Source organism: Mesitornis unicolor, unplaced genomic scaffold, assembly GCF_000695765.1.
Source record: "Mesitornis unicolor isolate BGI_N332 unplaced genomic scaffold, ASM69576v1 scaffold33756, whole genome shotgun sequence".
NCBI classification, from domain to species: domain Eukaryota; kingdom Metazoa; phylum Chordata; class Aves; order Mesitornithiformes; family Mesitornithidae; genus Mesitornis; species Mesitornis unicolor.
Window position 1 is genome coordinate 50,577 of NW_010189532.1, and position 23,298 is coordinate 73,874.

The 23,298-nt window shown below is 40.3% G+C and overlaps 1 protein-coding gene across 1 annotated transcript in view; it reads left to right on the forward strand.

Annotated features, from left to right (window-relative positions):
* The first annotated feature begins 340 nt into the window (after positions 1-340).
* ENPP2 (ectonucleotide pyrophosphatase/phosphodiesterase 2) overlaps positions 341-23,298 on the forward strand; it is a 55,394-nt gene continuing 32,436 nt past the window's right edge. Inside the window, exons 1-8 of the mRNA XM_010186113.1 lie at positions 341-535; positions 836-938; positions 6,769-6,924; positions 9,111-9,236; positions 11,252-11,312; positions 12,551-12,648; positions 13,533-13,612; positions 14,813-14,932. Coding sequence (XP_010184415.1) covers positions 503-535; positions 836-938; positions 6,769-6,924; positions 9,111-9,236; positions 11,252-11,312; positions 12,551-12,648; positions 13,533-13,612; positions 14,813-14,932 — 777 coding nt within the window. The 5' untranslated portion in view covers positions 341-502. The remainder of the gene's footprint in view (positions 536-835; positions 939-6,768; positions 6,925-9,110; positions 9,237-11,251; positions 11,313-12,550; positions 12,649-13,532; positions 13,613-14,812; positions 14,933-23,298) is intronic.

Below are 23,298 nucleotides of genomic sequence, written 5' to 3' on the forward strand. Positions count from 1 at the left end.
TGCAACTTTGGGTGACATTTGAGGGTGGCATAGAGATACTCTTATTTTGTAGCCCTGAGTGAGCTTCCCCCTCCTTCTCTGAGCCAGATGGAGACGCATTTGGTTTCTCTTTTAACCATGTTACTTTTGCAAGGAGAATAAAATGAGCAGGAACAGCTATTGGCCGCAGCAACATAAGAAAGCCCTGCTTTGCCAGAGGAAACCACATAAAAGCGTGCGAGTGTGTGTGTGTGTGTGTGTGTGTGTGCGTGTGTGTGTGTGTGTGTGTGTTTGGGGGGAGGGCGCAGCGAGGGATGATGCCTGGAGCTTCTTGCACTCGGAGCTGCGATTTGTGAGTGAAACATGATGAAATCAACCCCTGGACAAATCACACGAGCCTGTCAACCTCACCAGGTGGGATTACTTGCAGCTAATAGCCTGCACTCCCAGAGCAAACACAGCTCCGTGCTCACTATAAAGAAAAGGCGACGGTGCCACACAGGCTTTTCAAGAATTCTCTAGTATGGCTATGAAGGGCTGTGTCCACTCGCACCAGGTAGGGGAGGGGAGGAGAGGAGCGTGTTTGCTTTTACAGGAGTAGCCCGTCTCTCCTGAATAAGTTCCTACAAAAAGGAGCGTTTCAGCCTCGGAAAGAGATGTTTTATTCATAAACCCCTTCTGGTTTGTGTTACTCTCCAACGGTGACGGTGTCAGCTGCTGCTCCAGTGATGGGAACTGCAGTGCCGGGGAGCTCAAATGTACAGAGGACCGTCTCTGTCCCTTTAATCGTAACGCTCTTAGCTCCAAAGTCCTGCTTTTTGTGCAGTTTGCTCACTTTGCTGTTTTACATTTGCAGGTTATATCTTTATTTGCATTTGCCTTTGGAGTAAATGTCTGCATGGGATTTACAACAAATAGATTTAGGAGATCTGAAGAATGGGATGAAGGTCCGGTCTCAGGTACAGTAATGGACATAAATTGTGCATCTCTATGCTCATGTTATATACTGTGATTAGAAACCACTCCTACTTTGAAACAGTAGTTTGCTTGTTCCTTTTCCCTCTAGGATATAGAGAAGAATAAATAACTCGCCGAGCCCGAGCCAGTTGACCTTTGGGACTCACCTATAAGTCTCCTATTTACTTAAACTTTTGCTCTGTGTGCATGTGACTATGGAAAATCTAGCTTATTTTAGGACTGAGCACTGTCAGTTGCACAGAGACCGATCTCATCAGTTCCTGCAGAGTGTTTTCTATGTTCTGTGCTTTGCACAGTTTCCCTCTAGAGCTAAGAGAAACTCCCCACTGGGTTTAAGGGTACTGGTTTTATTTTGGTAGCTATTGAAGCGGTTTCTAGAAACTTTATTAATGCTTTCAAGAGGCGTTGGTGAGAAAAGCTTTTGGGATTTCTGTGGCTCTTGAGGTCATGTTGGTTTGTGAACAGTAGACGGCAGACATCTGACGGCAGAGAGGAAAGCAGGTGTTCGCCCAGATGTGCTGTCACCGAGTCCTCTGTTTTCCTTTCGCCTCCTACTTTTTTCTTTGGCGGAAAGCAAGAGCATGCCACAGAAGAGACTGTTGTTTGTGTGCTGGGGCAGTACAGGGTTTTGTGAGCTCAGGCATAGTCCAAGTGGAAAAACATATTAAATGGAAAACTAGTCTTTTTTTTCTGTTAAAAAAAAAAAAGGCAGGCTTGACTTGCGTCTCTGTTCCTCCCTTTGGCAGGAGAAAAGAAGCCTTTGCTCGTTGATTTAGAACTGATTAATACAACTGAAGTGAAAGAGTTTCATTTGCAATACCTGTCTGCAATGATAGCTTGTGAATTTTAATTATGTATATTTTTTACTATGCCCTGAGTTCATTGTATTCCCGGTAATTAAGCTCTGCCCCTCTCTGCCCTGTCTTTCATAGGAATTGGTGTCTAACCACAGCCACAGTCAGGGCTGCTGGTCACTGAGCAGAGGCATTTTAGGTAACCAAAAAGATAGCGGCTGGTGCTTTTGATCTTTATATGCTTGAAAAACAAATTTATTTCTATTTTTATCTTCTAGGGCATTTACTGTAGAGCAGTTGCGTAGTGTGTGTAATAGTGACATGAAGGATTTGAATTTCATGTCTTCAACACCTGACTGCCAGTTGCTTTGCTTTCACTGGTGACCGTGCAGGCTTTAGTGAAGGGCTACTCAGTTGATTTTCACTCAAGTCCCAAAGGTCTGATACTGGGGACCCACTGCAGCTCTTCAGTGCCAGCTCTGGTGAGCCATCCAGAGCTGGCCAACACCACCAGGGCTGGGAACAGTGGGAACAGTAGCTGTGTGCTCTTTCGAATAGCAGGAGGTTTAGCTCAGCATTCCAGGAAAATAGTAAGAAATGCAAGAGGGCAGGAGATGGGTACTTCTGGCAGTCTACTGAGAATTTCCTTACAGGTGAGATTGGACCAACACCTGGCTTTGAAGTAGTTCAGTCCAGAGTGCAGTAATAAATGACAGAAAAGTAACAGAGGGTTTTGTCCCGTCTGTGTTTATGCAACTTGATTTATTTTACTACAGTAAAAAAAAAAAGGATGCTACAGCAAAGAATGAAGTATTATAGTCACTTATCTAAAGGAGAAAGCAAAAAGTTACACTGGAGAGGTGCTTTTCTTAACAAACTAAAAGCACTCTGATGAAAGAACCTATATAGGCTCTCCTAATTGCATGACTTTCAGTTATACTTAATCAGAAGTCCAGAATGAAAGATCAGGATTAGTATACATAATTTTTAAACTTCACTCTGCCTTGGCGTATTTATTTCCAAGTTTTTTGGTGTTTAGAGTTAATTATTTTGGATTGACAAAACGCACTTTTTATGAACCATTACTGCATAGACCAATTTGTTATTTCTCCAAGGGTATGCCACAATTGTAAGCAAATTTCAGTTTTCATCTATCATAGAACTCCTCTACGAGTCAAAAACATAGGTTTTTTCCTAGTCCTTTACAAATGCATGTCAAAGAAGTCTCATAATGCCTAAAAACCCCCTCTTGTTATCTTTTTACAGTGCCTTTATACATTTGAGGTGTTTAATGTTTCTACCCAATGAATTATTTAATTAAAATAATTTTTTAACTTAAAATTTCTAAAAGACATTAGAGAACCAATACTCTGATTTTTTTCATAGCTTTGCCTTTGTAAGTTATTTGCTTTATGAGCTTTCTAGACATCTTCACAAACACTTTCAGGGAAAATGGCCTTAGTAGTCACTTAAAGTATGTTTCTTGATCATGATAGTATGATAGCTTAAATTCTGAAAGGAGAAACACTGAAGTTTTTCCTGTTCCTTCTCGCTGGATTTTGAAGCATGTCATAAAAAATGGAGTCCTATCTTTCTTGTATTGGAACAGTTAGGATGTATTTTTTATTTTATGTGACTTTTCATTGTCATTTTACTCATTGCAATGGCATTCTGCAAAAATGAAATGCAAATTCATAACGTGAATCTGCAGAACAGGTGTTCCAAATATTTTGTATAGGTATTCACTTGATCCATATAGATTCCATGTAGGATCCATAGGTTCCAAAAATTACAAATTCTTACCCAGTAGTCTCTTTCCTGTAGTGACTGTGTAAGCATGCCTATAGTGTGTAGTCCTGTGACTGAAATACTACTGGAAGTAAATGGATTTGATGGTTTTTTAAAATTTTGTAGTTGGACAGAATCAGAGCAAGTAGTTTGATATGGCACTTTCCAAGGTAAATATAACACATTTACAATGGAAAGTTAATAACCTCCATGGAATGAATCAGGAAGGCACTATTGTCCTATGTAACTCCTCTCTCTAACCTATGACATGAGATGATCCTTAAATGGTTACCTTGAGCTTAGCTGGCCAAAAAAAAAATGCATGGGAAAGGATGTCAGAAGCTTTATGTATTATATCAGAAGGATAGGACCTTCATGTTGTGGTTCCTCTGCCTGCTGCATCTTCTGATTGCAGGACCTGTGGAGGGATGCAGGAATTGTGAAAAGGATTTTGAAACTATGTACATATGTTTTTTACAGGGGTTTCTGTTATTTTGAAAATGCTCACCAGGGATAGAGTTCATGATGATACATTTTCAGACTATTCTGCATGCACCAGTACCCATGCCATGACATTGTGCACGACCTGAAAATCATGGTTTGGCTGCAAGGGCAAGGTCAAGCGTGATAAACAAAGGAACAATCTTAATGTATTCAGAGATCAGAGGAATTAAACCAAGTCCTCTTTTGTGTTGCTATATGCAAAGTGTCCTGTGCTGGCTCAGGAGGTGTGACTTGAATTTGCTAAGTAATTTAGGATAATTTGTCACATCAGTAGTGAGGTGGTTGTCAAGAGATGTGAAAAATAACAAAGAAGGTAGCTGGGCTAAATGTTTATGTGAAATGGAAGCCATACTTACATTTGCAGAAGATGGAGTTAGAGTGGACCAGAAGATGGAGTTAGAGGGGAACTTAAACAGCTATGTAGATCTGCTCAATATTCCAAGACATGGTCAGTTATAACTGAAGTGTCCTGACAGATCTTGGTCTAACCTGTTCTTCAAAACGTCCAAGATCAGAGATTGCACAGCCTCTGCAGTCAATTTGTTCCAGTGGTTTCCTGATAAATGAGCTGCTCTTTACAACAGCTAGACATTCCTTGAGCTGCAGTCGACTCTGTCCCTTATGTAATCTGCAGTCAGATTTACACCTTCTCTTTCCTAAACGCATGTTAACATGTGTTTTTTGACCTTCTGAAATTACATCCTTCTCATCCCCTTGAAATGAAGAGGGACAATGCCAGTGTAAAGTATATATAGTATATGCTAGTATGTAATACCTCTGAGTCCCTAGTACCTTTCATTTGCAGCTTACTGGATCTGTGATTATATATTCCCTAGCTTCCAAAAAGAAAAATAGTAGAAAAGGTTAAATGACATGGAAATATTATTTAATAAGAGAGTTTCAGAAGCAATCAGCTGTCATTAAGAATAAGGAACAAGACTTTGTATCTCTGAAAATCTGAGTGTTAGCATGCTTTGAAACAATTCTCATGTGTTTAATTTCTAATATAACTTCGTAGCCGATTTATATGAGCAAAGAAAATACTGTCTGTTGCCAGCATAGATACATGACCTTTAGCTCCTTGGAACTTCAGATGGCCAAAATATTGGTGGCTTGTTAAGAGCATGCTTGCAGGGTATGTACCTATAGAGTGAAACTTCACTGTGTGTAGAATGTTACTTGCTCTGAGCATTACTGATCTGATTTTTAAAAAAAACACAAAAGCAGAGAGGGACCCAGTTGTCTACTACTGCCTTTTCCAGCAGTCACATGAATGTGCCTTGCCACTGCAATGATCCATGACTGCAACCATGGTAGGTTTGGTTTTCTTACCCATTATGTTGCTATAGGGTTCGTTTGCTTCCTGGAGCAGCTTATGCTGATGTCCAACCAGTGTCGGTGTCACTCCAAGGGAGGTAGTGGAGCAGTAGTGCTGGGGATGGAGCTGGTGGGACATCAGCTACTATGATGTCACCTCCAAGCTCCCCCTTCAACTTCTTTTCCATCCATTCTCATGGCATTGGGATACTGCCATTTTGTTTGGAAAGCTATTTCTCTTCGATTTATGTGGAGACTAAACTTTCAGCTGTGTGAAAGAGTAGGGGAAAAATATATAAGAAAATATCAGAGCACTTGTTTCCCAACAATGCCATTGCAACAGTCCTCTTAAAATCACACTGCTAATCATGGTGAGGTTTGCCAAAACCAAAACTAAACTATGGTCTAAAAGAAAACAAACTTCAGAACAATTTCAAAGACTTAATTTTAAAAGGTCTCTCAAGGAACAACAGACATTGTGAAATTTTCCTTGGAACACCTCTGTTTTTATAGAATAGCGTACATGTGTCTCAGTTTATTTAATAAAATATGAATAACCCTAGAGAGTAGCACACAATTTTCCTGCTTCATATAAGCTACTTATGTAAGATTCTCTTATACGAAAAACATATGCAATATATAAAATATATAACATGTATAAGATAAAAAGTTTTGAGGAAAGAGCAGAGAAGTACTTATCAGCTTTGATAGTAAGGGTCCTTACTAATAGATTATTGAAGTCTAATGCATTATTCGTGGTTCTCAGACTGGCAGTCCTCCATTTAGTTATACACATCAAATATACTGATTTCTTACATACTTCTGTATTTTGTTAAGTTTTTATAATCTAATGCTCTGCAGAAGCCAACTAAAAAGCCTTGCTTTACTTCTCCATTAAGTTTTAGAGCATCTTACAGTTTTCGTTCGCGCTTAACAGTGATTTGGCGCTTTCCAGTACAGCAAACCAAGTCCTGCTGACTGCACATAGATTAATTGCAGTCCTTTCCTATGCAAACTGCCCAGCCAGCCATGAAAATGTCACTTAGTTTCTGAAAACAAAGGCTGCCTTCTGAGGAATAGCTGCAGCTCCTGGAATAGGGCCTTGGAGACTTCAATACATTTCTGCTAATGATCTCTTGATTATTACAGAGGTAAAGCCCAGGCTGTTTCTTTGCTGCCTCTTTTTTTTTTCTCCCCAAAAAGAGTACCCTTTTAGGAATTTGTTCTTTTGTTGTTGTTGTTTGTTTTGTTTTATTTTATTTCTTCAATCAACCCTTCTCTCCCTGCTCCTTTCCCTGTAGCAGGCAGCCGAGATTTTGCTCATCCGAGTGGCTTGGGGCTAAGCTGCCCGTCCCACCACTACCACAGCCAGCATTATAGGTGTTCCCCTGTTTCTTGTTCTACACAGTCCTGTCAGATTCCTCCTGGATCAGTACCTCTGGCTCCTGCAAAAACAGATGTTTTGAACTTCAAGAGGCAGAGCCTCCTGGCTGCCGCTGTGACAACCTGTGCAAGAGCTACAACAGCTGCTGCTTTGACTTTGATGAGCTGTGCTTGAAGACAGGTATGATGGGTCTCCTGTCCCACACTGCTGGGCGCTGCTGATGCTGGGCTTATGCCAGTGGTTGGAACCTGCCACAATAAACCAGTGCTCCCTGCCATGACCTGCAGCTCCTTCACACCTCACCTTGCCAAGCAGGCTCGGCTCAGCCCAAAGTGTGGTCCATGTTTCCTTGCAAGGAGCAGTAGGGATGCACACCTATCATTCCTCACTGCTGGGCTTTGGCCATGGTTTCCAGGGCAGAAAAAGCAGGGTACTATTCATATGACATAGAATCATAGAATGGTTTGGGTTGGTTTGGATCTCTTTAGAGATCATCCAGTCCAACCCTCCTGCCATAGACAGGGACACCTCCCTCCAGATCGGGTTGCTCAAAGCCCTGTCCAACCACATGAAAAGTTTATCCTCTGATACTCAAATAAAAACAATAATCAGCATTCAGGCACTAGTTTGACCTCCAGGTTACAATGAAAAGAGTCACAGTAAAGGTCATTCCATGTCAGCCATCCTTTTTTCTCCCAAATGGTAATATTGGAGCAATTCATGCTTGCTTGTGCACTGGCTATTACAGTTACTTGTGAAGGTGCCTCTGAAGCTGGGAATGTTGAAGTGGCACAGGTTCTCTCAGAGTGAACTGCCTGTGACAGGCTGGGCTTGTCTCTTACCCCAGACTCTGACTTCCAGATGTCAGGATGCATATAACACACTGATAAAAACATTTGACTTCAAGTCATTGGACCTTGGGGAATAAAAACACAGCACTGGGTTAATTTTTTTTTTTAAGTTTTCTTTTTCATGAGTCATAGGCAAGGAAAACTTCAAAGAGGGCTGTGAGTTATGTTTTACTTCTTAGCAAAGTGCATTTAAATTATTAGTTGTATCCATCTTGAGTGTTTGCACAGTGGTCAGAGTTGACACAGGTGCCTTCTACTTTTGCCATTAAACATTTTCTTGCTTTATCAAATAATTACAGTTCCTAAGCAGCCAGAAGAGAAGTCTAATGAACAAAAATATCATTGCCCATGGATGTGCCATGCTTGAGAGTCCTGACTTCCTCAGTTTTGTGTATAATGATATCATTTTGATATCTTGGCACCAAAAAATGGTGAGGTAATCCGATATGAAAAACTACTTTGGTTCCAGGCCAAAAACTTCTGAATTTTAGGCTGATGCTGTTTGCTCCTGGTATAAATCACCGGAGAATGAGGTCTTTTTGAAGACTTTGAGCACAAGATGTTTTCTATGAAAGGGCAGCTCCTCAGCCTCTTGTCCACAGCACATCATGTCCACATGTGTATGGATACCTGTTGAGTGAATTGTCATATAATCCCAGAAGCATTTATTAAGGCAATTATCGCATGTACAATCTCTAAACATTACATATCTGTAGAGTCAAAGACACAAATGAAGGAGAAAATGAGGTAAAAGAGATTGTTCTCATGTGGTGTGTTTTTTACTGGGTGCATGTTGTCTAAAGTGATTTTTAAAGTTTCTTGTTAGTTGGGCCGGGACAAGTGGAATACTATGTGTTTACATCCCCAGGCCCTATTCCAAGGTGTACTGCCTTTGAGAGAGTGCCCTAATTTAGACAGGCCCTTAGATCCTAACTTCATTTGCAAATGAGAAGATCTGGAGCTTTTTACAGCAGCTTTGTCATGCTTTTCCTTAAAGTGCAGTTCTTGTTCTCTTTGCAGTTGGTGCTTAATCTCACCCTGTGGGTGAGGAACTGATGGGAGTAAAGCATCAATTGGTATCTATATAGTCTCTTTTCAATTTTCTCCTATTTGCCTGTGCATTGAACTGAGGACTCAAATAGTTAGAAGAAGGAGAATGGACCAGAATTGTTAGTTTGTGCCCTAGGCTCCACCATTTAGTTTTCAAGTTCCTTTCTTGTCTTCCTCTTTCCACACTTTTTCTGGCGTTGAGGTTGTACAAAGCCTGGAGTACACCACCTAAGGACAGCAGAAAGGCCTGTGTGTGGGTGGAGAAGCCCTCCTGCATCTGTGTGACACAAGGGTCCTTCATGTTTCTGGTTGATATGCCTACTGCAATGGTCTTGAAATCACTGAAATGGGGCCATAAACTTTACACCCAACTTTAATGACTAGAGTGTTGTCATTATGGCTTGAGTGAGTATTTTTTGTTTTGATTATAATCTCTCGTTCTTGCTTACCTTGTGAATATTTTAGCTCGGGGCTGGGAATGTACCAAAGATCGCTGTGGAGAAACCAGGAATGAGGACAATGCTTGTCACTGCTCTGAAGACTGCATAAGTAGAGGAGATTGCTGTACTAATTACCAAGTCGTCTGCAAAGGTAGGTTTGGTTTTTCTACCTCTTATCTTTCCAAGCCCCAGAGAATGCAGCCCTGTGGATGAAAAGTTTTCTTCTAAAGAAGGTACTTTCTCCTTGTTTTGTTCTGAATTTTTGGAGGAGGGAGGAAGAACGGGGAACTGCATTTGGAATTTTTGGGCACTAGTAGAGGTGAATACTTCTAATTTGTTGATAGTGGAAAGATGTTGTCTTTGCCTGTAGTGATACTGATAGAAAGAGGTGTAGGTAGATGAAGAAGAGTTTAAAGCAAAACATAGAAGTGTTCAGATGCATTTATTTGCATATCAGGGAAAGCAGGGTTATTTGATGGTCTCAGAAGGAATGGAGCATTCCTAGATATGTTATCTCTGTCTCAAAGACCTCTCCCCATGCCCACCAGAAAAGCTCCTGCTCAAACTACTTGGCCTAACACCTGTAGGCTTTGTTTCTTGTGGAGAGGAGTTGTGAGAATACAAGGGCTGTAATTTGCAGATGGGTAGCATGACCACGCCACCTTCTAGATACCCCATAGCTGCAGTTCAGCCTGCAGTGTTTGATGGATGGATGGGATGTAAAGGCTTAATTTTCTTCCTCTACCCCGATTTTTTTGACCATGTTTTGCCTTGTGTAGTGTGTCTCCAATTTGGAGAATGTTTTCTGATCCTTGGTAATGAGCTCTACATGTTCTCACTTCTGTATCTCAGCTAGTTCTTAGGTTTTTTTCTTTCAGTAACTTTACTGGAGGAAGGGTTGCAGTTGGAAGTATTTTCTTCCACACCATTTTGACATATGTTCAGAAAATAATAATAGTCAAGATCCATACACTGAAAATGGCCTTTTTTTCTTTGCTTGAGTTCTGCTGTTGGAAATCCAAATGAAATCTGTATCTTCCAGCAAGTCACCATAGTGTTCTTCCCCTTCCCAAAGAAACCCAAGGCTGAGTGAGACAGCTTAAACACTGGTATAGTTTTCAGTTCCTGCCTTTTTTATGAGCTCCCTCTTCCAAGGGTCAAGACAGAGGAATTTACATGTCTCCAGCTTTAATGTACATAATCTTTGTTTAATTGGCTAATAACAAATGATCTCAATGACCCTGGCACTCTTGACAGGAGTAAGCCTTGTGTGAGAACAGTGTTTCCTCTTTGTTGGTGCCTTTGCCTATCTGAGGAGAGTGTGCTGGTTTTTTTTTTTTTCCTCTTGGAAATTGTCCCTCCACCTCCTGTCATGGTCAGTTGGAATTGCTACAGGACACATTTCCAGCAGATCTTTTCTATGGTGCTTTTTGTTTTGTTCTTTTAATTGAACTGCAGTTCCTTTAATAGTGCCAGGTTCAGGAAACGAGCCTCATTAGCTAATAATTTGTTTTTCAATTGACCTGTGAAAGTGCAAGTCGTGAGCCACTCTATAGTCAGCATTCAGCAGTGAAAACCTTAAGAAAATAGTTGATTACATAAAGTAATTTTAACTAATCTAGCTCTGAAAGAGTATTAATGCTTTTTTTAGCCGTGTCTGAGTCTCACCTGATCCATGAGCTGATCAGCTCTCTAAACCAGCTGGAAACTATTTAGAGTTGTTTTCCTTCCCCAGAATGAATTTTTTTCTGTGTCTTTAGCCAGCTGAATCAGCTCATGGAGACATCAGAGCTCGTGGGGAGGAGGGTGGGAATTCACAGCCAGAAGCAGCACTACCTGTTTTTGACAGATCAAATATAAAAAAATTAAAATAGATGACCACTGTGCCTAAAGCGTTACCGCTGTCTCCTGCGGTCAAAAGGACACTTTTAACTCCAGTTTTAAGAGCTACTTCTAGGAGTGCTAGTTTGGATGTTCTTGTTGAATAGAATATAACCAGATCATTTGTTCAGCTTTATGAAAAGACTTGCTCATTTTTTCATGGGAAGTATGACAAGACAGTCCATTAACTGGGGCTAGACTCTATTTTTTTGACATTTTCTGTGAAACCTGCAGCTGTGTCCAAAGATTTTTTTTTTTGCAACTCCAATGTGACTTTTCTGGTAGGAGAAACTCACTGGGTGGATGATGACTGTGAAGAGATAAAGGCTCCTGAATGTCCAGCAGGGTAAGTGTTTTGCATGCAACTGCAAAGTCAAATGCAGCAAGACCAGTGGTCCCCATTTCTGCCCTGGACCTCTGAACACCACATTTCTGTGCTGGCCTTGCCACGCAGGCTGATAGGCTGTGGGTTGGGTGCTTTCCTGTGCTTCACCATTTGTACAATTAGGCTGATAACATAATGCATTTGCCTTTGAGCTGCTGGATGAGTAGTGGTGCATGATACATGGGCTTGAACTCTTGCTCTTTGATCACCTGCTGATGGGCTTGCCTGCTTCTCTTACATCGGAAAGGTAACAAAATGCCCTTGAAGTCAGTGAAAAGGTTTAGGTTTTTCTGATTTCAATAAAATTCACATTAAGCCATATGTAAACACAGTTCAGGCCATTATTTTTTTTTTTTATTTAATTTTGTACTTTTAATGTTATCTTCCTAAATTGAAGGATTTCTAAATTGCAATGGGATACAGGCTTGACTTACTGAGGTATTTGAACGCATGAATAACATCAAAAAAGTAAGCACTTTTGAAACCAGTTGACTTACTATTATACTTGCAGGTAGGTGTCTGCTCAGATGCTGTGTCGGGTTGCAGCTCAGTCTGTGCTATTAGGAGGATAGTTTGGAGGAGACAGGAGTCTCTGCTTCTGGTGACAGTGATGGCTGCTTACCCTGCAGCAGTTAACTAGCATTAAAAACCCAGGTGTCTCCATCTAGGACACATCTCTATCTGCTTAGGGCCAATTCCCAATATCAGCAGTAAATAAAAATGTAATAAAATAACATGAAATGCTGTCATCTTTAGTATGTGACAATGAGCTCTGACTCACAGAGCTCACTCAAAATGCCACATAGACTTTGTGAAGAGAGAAGAGCAGCTGTTGTGAGACATGTGGCTTTTAACAACAGATTGTATGCTAGGGTGGGTACTCATGCATGTTGTTTTTTTCCTTCTCCATCTCCTTCTATAAGCACTTACCTTTTTGTGTTATGTGCTTTTAGCTACTCAGGGAAGATGTCTTTTATGTTGGAGCTCATCCCTCTCACTGCCTGTGAGCAAACACTGGATGTTACTAAGAATGATGATTATCAGTTTATGCTAATCTGTTAAGTAAGCAAAAAATTATAGACATATACCATATGCAGTAACTGTACTTTAGATTCTTTGGAGTCTCATTGAGCAAGCGAAAACAAAAAAAAGAATAACTTTTAAATGCTGCCTAATACTCCTGCTGCTTTTGCTCTTAGCTTTGTTCGTCCCCCTTTGATCATCTTCTCTGTTGATGGTTTCCGTGCATCATATATGAAGAAAGGGAACAAGGTCATGCCCAATATTGAAAAGCTGAGTGAGTACCTCTGTTTTCTTACAATAAACGAACAACAATCTCTTGCAGCCCAGTTGTTTTTATTGTTCATTGGGCAACAGAAGTCAATGTGGAGCTGGGGAACGCCACTCAGAATTGGTGACCTTCATATGATACTGTCAGCAAAGAAGTGCATCTCCAGTACATGATATGTGCCATGCACTCTTATAGGCTAGTTGGGAGGTGCCCACAAAATTATTGAAGATATGGGTAAGTGGGTGCAGAAGCTGGGATGAATATGTGGTATCTGGCTGGAGGCATGCACTTACATCTGGAGGAGTGGCCACCCCCCTGGCATTGTGAAGTACTAGATGCAATGGATATTTGAGCTTCTCAGTGTAGCATGGCAGTTTGTGCATGTGCCCATGCCCTTGTAAGGTGGTTTTTTTGTTATTTGTTTTGTTTTGTTTTTCCCCATGTGTGTGCTGGCCCTTATATTTGCATAGCCATCTCGGGAGTGGTGGCCAAAGACCATTGTGAAACTGCAGCTTTCATATATTTGTCACTTAAAATTAGCCTGTGATTTCTCATGTTGTTTTACTTAGCAAGATACTTCCAATGACTGTGCTCTGGAAGAAGGCTAGCTCAGAAAGAAAAACAGTCTACAGAAATGTAGCTGGTTCTGTAGTCCTCTGGCTGAATTATTTCATTTGTTTATTGTGCAGTACAAAGGGTGCATGAGTGGTTTTACTGCTGTCTCATGGGAAGTCCTGTCAATGTTAAGCAGCAGAATGTTCATTTAAATCAGTTAAAATTTAACCAGTTTCTGCAACATTTTGAGTCACAGCAAACGACTTTCTCTGTTTTTGTTTTCCATGTCTGAGAGCTTCACTTCCTAATGTTTGCATTCCCTATTGATTTTTCAGGATCTTGTGGAACACATTCTCCTTACATGAGACCTGTCTACCCGACAAAAACCTTCCCCAACTTGTACACCCTTGCTACTGTAAGTTCCTGAGAAGGACTTTTTGATGATAAAATGTTGCATTGCAGTAGAAATATGGGTTATAGGAAGAAATTTTTAGTTTTTTGTTTGTTTGTTTGTTTTTAATAAAATTGCTTCACTATCCATCCTTTTCAGCCTTCCATTATGTTATGTATTTCCTTCAGTATTTTGAAGTTCTGAGATAATGTTTATCTCACGATTATACACTGTGTTACAGCTTTCCTGTGCTTTCGTATGCCTGCTTTTGCAGTTTTTTTGTACTACTGTGTAATTACAGGTCATAGTTTTTCTAGTGGGGGAAAAACCACCCCAGAATACAACCAGCAGTTGTTCCTTCATTGGAGCAGCTGAAGCCAGTGGGACTGACTTAGCAGCTGACTTACGATTTACAGATGCTCTGTGTGTCTGGATGTTGTTGGCCCTGTGAATGAGCCACCACTTTGGCAATCTAGTGGCACAGCTGGTGGCCAGGCTCTCCCTACCTGAAGATGCAAATGCTCCTCTGTGACATTGCTCCCAAAGCTGGGCTAAGGGACTTCCTATCTGCAGCTGCATTTTTCCCCCTTCCTTTTTTCCTCAATTCTCTGCACAAATGTTAGATGGGAAAAGAGAGGAGGGGATGAAGAAACAAACAGCTGGGGATAGGAGAGGGTCAAGAGAAAGGGAGAAGAGCAGAAACCTCTTACATTGCCTTTACTGATGGAAAAATTGTAATATAAATCCATGGCTTTGGGTGACTTGCCTCATTCTTTTTTCTTGGAAATAACTCTTATCTCACAGAGGCTCTGGTGAAGATAAAACATTGTAACATGGAAATATTAAGTGTTACTCTTTCAACCAGAGACTTACTGTTTCCAGAAAAGGGAATTCATGAAGAGGAACTGAAAGTTCAAATCAATCTTGTTTTCATAATTTTTTACTTACTTTAGATGACCTCAAACTAACTTTTAATCAATGTGAAAATACTTCAAAGTATCAAGTCACAGGAGTTTTTGTGCTTTTTTGCACAATTCAATCATCTCCTACTGTTTTCATTACTTCAGCCTGTTTTAAATGTGCTTATCTTAAAGTTACAACCTTTTCTGGTGTGCAGTTACAAAGATACCTATTTTATAATAATTTGTGGTATTTGCAGATAGCTATGAAGAACTGGATTTGTGTGTATTAGGATTTTACTAATTAATCTACTTCTGCACAAAGGGACTCTATCCTGAATCACATGGAATCGTTGGCAATTCGATGTATGACCCAGTGTTTGATGCCAGCTTCAGTCTTCGAGGGCGAGAGAAATTCAATCACAGATGGTGGGGAGGTCAACCAGTAAGTTTCAGACTCCCTCCTCCTCCTCCCCTCCTCCCTCTCCTCCCCTCCCTCTAAATAGTGGAACATAGCCAATACTAATAATTAAAAAAATACATCTGTGAACAATTTGTACCTAATCTCCCCTCCGGCTGGCCCTGTGTCTATCAATTTAATGTAATGTTTTGAGTTGGCTTTTGCTTTTCAGAATAATAAAGCCATTGATTATGAAAAGGTGCTTGCATTGATAATTATAAATTGGATGTGACTAGGAAAAAAACCTCACTTAGGCAACAGTTTTACACGAATTACTATATTTTCGTCACCGTGGCATAATGTTTCCTTTTCATTACGGGTTCCTTAGGTTTTCATCCTAGTAATGTTCTTGTGGCAGTTTTAGTATTAATGTTCTGTCAGAGTAGTGTGGCACAGCTTCATAATTATTATTTGTTAAGACCACAAGCGATCGCTGTTACCCGAGTTGCTGCAGAAGCTGTAGAAGTTTGTGAGTTGGTTTCTGCCTTGAGCACAGCAGCAGTGGCTGAGCTGGGGCCTCTCTCTTAGATTCATGTTGGACTTGGTGGTTTTTCTAGCTCTGAATCTTTATTCTGGGCAAAGAAATGGCAACCTTACTACAACTGAGAAGGTCCCCTTGCTTCTGCTGGACTTTTCCCTGTTAGTGCATGCTGTGGTGTCTTGCTTTGCCAACAGAAGTGGCAAAAATAAGTTTTATGTGCAAGCAGCCAAGGTGCAAGCACATTTCATTGCATTGATTGCTTAGGAAATTCTAGTTTAAAAGCTCCCTAACCCCACAAAAGAGTGGGATGATAGAGGTAGGGAAATTGGAAGTCTTGGGAACAGCATAATCTGTCACTAAAGTGATCAGTGTCATCCTCCAAATCTCTTAAGACAGAAATATCCCAAGAGACTGAAGGAAGTTACTCAGATGGTTTTAGACTTGGCGAGTGTGTGTTATTTTTCTGCATGTGATTTTATTCTGCAACAAATGTGAGACAAGACAATTTAGAGCTGCAGACAGATGTGTGACAGGCAGATGTGCCTGGCTGTGGCTGAGCCAGAATGAGGTATTTGTGCTCTTGTAAAATCTGTCAGTATGACAACGAATGTGGTCACTCCTTGCCCAGCGATGATCTGAGTTAGCTTTGAGCTGCATGGAGAGGAGAGGATGAGGAACGTGCCTGGCCGTTATTCCTCTGTGTGAGCAAAGAAGCAGGAGGAAAACTAGAAGTGAAAGGGTGGCAGTGGGTAACCTCCATCTCAGCCACAGCCAGAGCCACACAGCCAGCAAACCCTGCCTGCTGCAGTCAGGCATTGAGCTCATAGACGATATTGGATCTCAACTGCTGCATCACAACTTGTTAAACAGCTGTAATACAATTATACATTGCAAGTTTAATTGTGCATCTTAATCACAATTAGGTAGGAGTTAGTGGGGAACTAACTTTTGGGGTATATACAAATGTCCCTGTTTTTAAACAATTATTTTTTCCAAGTAAAATATAAGCTATAAATACTTCATCACCTGCTCTGTTGAGTGGAGAAGATTGGTAATTCTCACACCCATCCATTAGAAACACCTCTGCTGCTCCAGAGAATAAAAATCACTCTGGATTGTAAACAAGGGTCATGAAAAGTGTCAGCTGAGAAGTGTTCAAGAAAGTTACACAATAGTGGATGACCATATGCTGGATTAAATCCTCAGAGGATAGGGGAGAGTGTTGCATACACAAATAAGGATGATAAAATAAGCCAGCTGATCTGAAGAAGTGTGAAAAAGGAAAAGCTCACAAACAATGCAATAAACTGGAAATGCCTTTGGAGAATTAGGAACAAATGCATAGAGGAAAGGCTATAAGTCAATGCTCACACACTTAATATGAGGGGAACCTGTAAGTTTGGCAAACCTGATAGAATAGTCATAGTGATTGGGTAAGGAGGTCGTAGATCTCTTGCAGAAGTGGGATATAAATTATACTCTCTCTGCATGTGGAAGAATTGCACATTTGATAAGAGAATTGCAGATTTTTATGAGAGAAAAAATTATCTCCATATATATATGGATTAGATACAGTCCAATTCTACCTCCTTTTAATAATTTTCTCTATCACCTTGACATGAACTGCCAAAACTAGCTGGGTACTGAAATGCAAGACAGCAGAATTAAGGAGAGAGGAAGGGAAATCTGCTCTGCATAACACAGAAATCTTGTATGTCATATCACATATTCATCTGGCTCTTTTTAGATCTTGAGTCTCAAACTGGAGTACTCAAACAACTGCAGAGTGGTACTTGGTTTGCACAAAATTGGGAATTATTATTTTCCTTCCCAGGAAGGCAAAAAAAGTGTCTGGGACCCCCAGCCTCGTAATTATTTTAATTACTTGTTCTAATACTCAACATCTTGGTTGGGAAACAGCCAGATTACTATGGACATCAGTGGGATTTGGTAGATGAGTAGCTGAATGTTTCTATACCAGGAATTATGAAAAATTAATTTTAACAGCATTAAGAAAAGGAGAAGGTAGTTGAGGTGCTCTAGCTGGCTGTGAGACTTCCTGAAATCCAGTCTTCTGATTTAGTATGCAACCTTGATTTATTATATAAACTTAAAACCTCCTTGTTTTCAAAACAAAAGATTTTGACAGGAAACAGCCACAAAACCACTCCTCATATTGCTACAGCAATGGTGAACATCACAGCCCGTGTTCCCAAGGGGGAGACTAAGTTTACTGCTCATTTTTCATGTCACTATGACTCTGTTTTCATCCCAAGTAACTTTAAGCACTAAATTAAGTCCCAGCTGCTTTTGCCTTCTGTTAAACAGTAGTTTTCCATGCCTTGATTTGATATAGTGAGCTTAAGTATACATTATAGATAATGTGTTGGGTTTTTTTAGTGATCTTTCACGATCTCTAGAAATAATCCATTGACTTCCACAAGGTCAGAATATGACAGGTATGAAACTGCTGGTCTGTGTTCAATGGGAACAGAGGTGCTCCTTCAGAAGTTAATGCAGCTTGGATCTGAATTTGACTTCAGAAATAACCTGATTAAAAAGTAATGAAGGTTGTTTAGGGCATCTTGCATGAAGCTTTATTTTCACTATTAACCTTTTAAAGAGAATACAACCCTCAAAAAGGGCCCAGCTTGAGATGCTGATATAATGCTTAAAAATAATGTTCCTAGATAGGTGATTGCACATTGTGAAGCTGTCTTTACAGTCTGCAAGTTATGCCTGTAGACACTAGGCATCATTGCTACACATCTTAACTGGATATTCCTGATTTTTATCTAAATTTCACATTCTATATAAATCTTTTGGATAAAACCATTTTGCTCACCTGTTTATTGGAATTTTGTTGCTTTTGACTATGTAATTATTACAGAAAAAAACCTTCTTTTCATTTTCTTGTCTAGTCAGCCTGAACACTGTCAGGATAGTTACATCTGAGGAGCCCAGGCTCTGCAGAAAGCTGTCATCTGCCTTTTTGTCCTAAACACATTTTCCAATCACTTTGTTGATTGGTGGGGGAGGCAGAAGAAGACATGTCTGTAATTGTCTTTTTATAAGTATTTATTTTTGTCTAGCTTGACCCATGAACAAGCAACAGAGTTTTTTGAGTCTGTCTGATTTTTGAATAGTTGTCTTGCACCAAAATCTTCTGTCTGGGCAAGAAGGCAATGCATAGTTGTCAAGGTTGTGAGATCATTTGTGCCCTGTTAAAGAATAAGGAGTGTGGAAGTGGCTACTCCATGTTTTACCTTGTTGGCAGGACAAGTTGCAAATGGTGCAGAAATGTAACATTAGGCACCCCCCTGGTCTTAATTCTGCATGTTTGCACCAACTCTGTACATGTTTCTTTACCTGGGAAATGCTGTGATTTCTCCCTTCCCACCTCTGTCTGGACTTAAAAGGGATTTCCCATTTGTGCATTACCAACTCTCCACCGCAGTGGGTATATTTACTTCCTCTGTTCCTGCCATGAATCTCCTTCCTTGGTTGGCAAACGGGTGCATGTTTGCAAAACTTGTCCAAAGGACTGGATTTCAGAGCTGTCCCTTCCATCAGCCCTGACCCGAGATGTGCTGCCTCTGGTCCTTTCATAGTGCAACAAATACGGGGCAGCCTTTGCAAAGTTTTGGGTGCTTACTTATTCATGAAAGCTTAAAAGCAGGGAGGTGCCTCACTGTCTTGCAGGTTTTCAAAGATAATTCAACAGCTACCTTGAATAACTCTGTATGGAGCATCTGTGTGCAAATGTGTCTAGCAGCCAGAAGACGGGAGAGCTTGGGACTTCCATGTTCCATATGGCATTGTCACCTAAACTATTGCTTGGCCTGTCTATTTTTATCCATAAATAAAGGAGAGGAGTTGTAGTAATTCAACACAGAGGATATAAAAATGACAGTAATTAAACTTATAGGTTATGTTTCACATACATCTAGAAAATCACGTCTATTGTTTCTTGGGACATTTGCCAGTGTAATAAATAGGCTTGAATCTATGAGTTCATAATTTAACAGCTCTTTCTGCATTGGAAAAATTAGATATTCTATAATTCCTGTGGCATGGTATGAAGATGGAGTGGTTAATATTTGATTTTTTTTTAAATATTTATTTGCCTCTTCTCTGCTTAAGCAAATTAATTCAGAAATATGGCTTTTTTATAGCTTGCAATACAGCAAGGCTTTTCTCATATGCAAACCAGAGGTGCACATCTGATGTAGTTAAACAGCTGACTATAAATTTCTAATATATTAATAGGTAAAACCAATGTATTTACATATGGCAAATAAATTACATAAGCTCACAAATGGTACTGACCTTGCAAAGCCTAACACAGCAAGCTCTGATAAGTGACCTGAACAGATGCGACCAGCCATAGAGTATATATAACATGTTGCATTTGCATGCTCAGTACTGGAGCATCTAGGATTAATTAACTTCAAGACTGTAACTAACCAACAAAGAGAAAATGCAGCAATAACCCTTCTCCCTTCTTAATTTTGATTATTCTAGATGGACAAGATTGAGAGGGCATCAGCTAACTTTTTTTTTTGTCTCCTGCATTGATGGATGGTATAGACTCATGTTAGCCTGCGACAGGCTTGACTTGTAGTCTGTCTTGAAAGACAATAAATCTAATTTGAAGATAATTTAAAGTAACAGTTTTCCATGCTTTTCACAGGAGTTACCATCCTACGGCTGAGGGTAGTAAGGAAACTTGAGTGCTCCTATCAGCTGCTCCACTCTGTTCTCTAATTTTACCTGCCCAGTGAAGGGTCTGGCTAACCAAGGACACTTCTGGCGGAAGTGAATGGTGGAGACTGCTACCACTAGATCTGTTAGCAATAAGTATCACACAACTTTAAAACACACTGGAAATTTTATTTAAAGCTTGTTCAGTGCAGGTAGAAATTCTTCTACTTAGATGTCTGCTGCTTCTCTACATGCTTAAAGACATTTGTGCAAATGAATTGTTATGAGGAGCAGCTTTAGGTACGATGTTGAATAGTGCTGAATTTTCTTATTTTGGTTTTAAATAAACCAGAGGCTTTGCTTTTATTCCCCCTTCCTCCCCTTAAATAAAAAGAAGGGTGGGGGCGTTCATGAGTATTGTACTGTAACTTTGAGTTGAACCAGGCTCAACGTCAGACTCACTTCTCAGATGTTGTGATCAGATACGGGCCTTTTGATTTGCTGGTCTTTGACTTCAACAGACCATTTTCTTACTTGTTGACTTTATTTTAAGTGCAGCAGACACACATCTTCATCCAAACAGTTAATGCCAATGTAAATGGCTGCATTCTGGAGGTGAAATTCTTGGGAGCAGGGAGGGTGCAGTTTTTCCCTGCCTGAAGCCAGTTTGGTTGCCTCTGGACTGTTCTTCCCTTACTGCTTACTTAGGAATGCACAACTAGGAGTGATCTCCACTTACATTACTCCCTGTTCAGAAAGGTGTCCATGATGTTTTCACATGTCACTTATGAAGCACACTCTATGCTTGTCAGGAATAAAAAAACAGCTACCACCTTCTTGCAGGCATGCTGGGTACCTTGGCAATGTACATAGGGCCTAATTATTCATCTGTCAAGATGACTACTGTTCTACTTGCTTGGCTAGAGGGAGGGCGTCTTTTGGCACATGTTTAAAATCACTGCCTAAAATAGGCAGAGTCATGGGTGGTTTCAGCAGTGCTAACAGTCAGGAGCAGCACAGGACAGCTTCAGCTGCTGAGGGTGGAACTTGGCTGGGCTGATTTGGCCAGCAAGGCAGGCTGGACCTCTTGGACCTATGCAGGCCAAAACACTAGAAAGTCAAACTAGAGTTAACAGATGGTAAAATCCAAATGCTGAATTCCCTGGACTTAGTTTGTTGGTACCTTCCAAAAGATATCTGCAAAATTATTTGAACTTTGCAGGAACACAAACACTTTCAAAGAAAAAGAAATCTGTTCCAGGTCTTCAGGGACAATGGTTTTCCAAGTACAGCAAGACCAAAGAGCATAACAGCAGTGGAGCTGACACTCCTTACGCTGAATCTGTGTCTGACCTCTTTTCTCTGCCATGATGGGGTTCTGCTCTAGGAATAAATCTGCAATGCAAAGAAAAATGTAATTGCTTTAAGCGTGGGAACGTTTTAACTCGAGAAGCCCACAAACCACTATTGAATATGAAGTAGCTCCTGCCTTAGTTAGACACAGGATCCAGGCTGAAGTTATATACCCTGTGCTGATGTATGTGACACAAATGAGCTTGCAGATGGATCCTTGCATTGCAGACACACCTCTGACTGCAGGGAATGGACTCAGTGACATGACCACTGGATTTTAGGCACACTGCCTCATCTTTTCTGTTCACCCACATCCTTCTGTCTCACCCTGTCAGGGCTGGTGTTCTGCGAGCATTTGAAAACTATATCCCTGTTATTCAACAATTCAAAGCCATATTTCAATGTAAATGCAAAGCCTTTTTTTTTTCTTTTTTTTGGGTGGAGTTACTTTGCAGCTCCATCATCTTATGGTCATCATCACCATGTAAACCCCAGTGCTGCTGGAAGGCTGGCGCTGCGGAGGCTGACTGACTTGGGAGACTCCCCATTTGGTGGCAGCTTGGGCATAACCAATCCTAAAATCAGACTCTTTGGGAAAAACATCTGAAAACAAAGAAGAATGGGCTGCAAATCCATGGCCATTCTGCTCCTGGTCTTGCTTCATTTATTTAGTAAACCACCATTTCTATATATTTTGCAATTCTGAAGTAAGGGAACTCTGTTTTGTCTTAACTGCTCATAAAATGGATAAATTGAAGTATGCATAAATAAGGGGAAGAAATAATCTAGTTTTATACATAATGTTGGCCTTTAAGCCATTACCACTATTGAAATGAGTTTTGAAATAATTTGGATAGTGTTTTGCAAGAGAAATTTTGTTCTGTAGGGTTACAAACTCATATTGTTTGCTTTCCTTGATTATGAACATTTCTGATGTTTGGTCATTCTCATACCCCTGCCCTGTACAAAATATTCACTGAATAGAAAAGAGGGTAAAGGGGGAGAGAGAGAGAGAAGGATACTGAGGATAACTAGAGGTATGGTATGGCTTTCATTAGAGAAAGATCAAACAAACCAAGGCTACTCTTGCACGAAAAGGAATAAATAGAGGGGAATATCTTGAATGAAGTATAGAAGTGGGAAGAGAAAAGATTAATAACCTGTTTTCAAAATATGAGAACAGTACCTTAACCCCAGTTAAACTGACAGATTTGAACCAAACAGAAAAATACACTCATACATTGTGGAACCTGCAGTGACAAACTGATTTATAGCCAAAAAAATATATGGGATTTGAAGGACTGAAAAAAGGATTTGAAAAATTAATGGAGATTTGTTTCTGTCATTTCCTCCATCAATCACTTTGGGTGAACACGAAAATTCCTTAAACATCTATGGAGGAAGGTGTCCCTCCCTGATTGCTTTATACCCCTGCTCACTCGTCTGTACCCTTTTTTGGTTACTATTTCTGTTGATTGCTACTGATGGTAGAATATGGGGAAAGAGGGACACTTACGGAGACAGTGATTAGAGTTAAGCCTTGTTCTTTCCTCATTGAGTATCCTCCAAAACTTGAACACTAAAAGGCTGAGGTCAGCAATGGCTGTTTTTTGAAAATTAAGTGGATTACTGGGGAAATTCCTAGCCATTCATCTTAATGCTTTGCATTAAAAGCAACAGAGAGATTTAGGGGTGAAAGTCCACAGCACAGCTGATCCACTGCTACAGAACTTGCACAGATTTGTCAATCCAGGTGTTCAAATTAGAGACACAGGCTGAAGACTCCAATTTTCATTTCTAGGCGCAGGGTAAA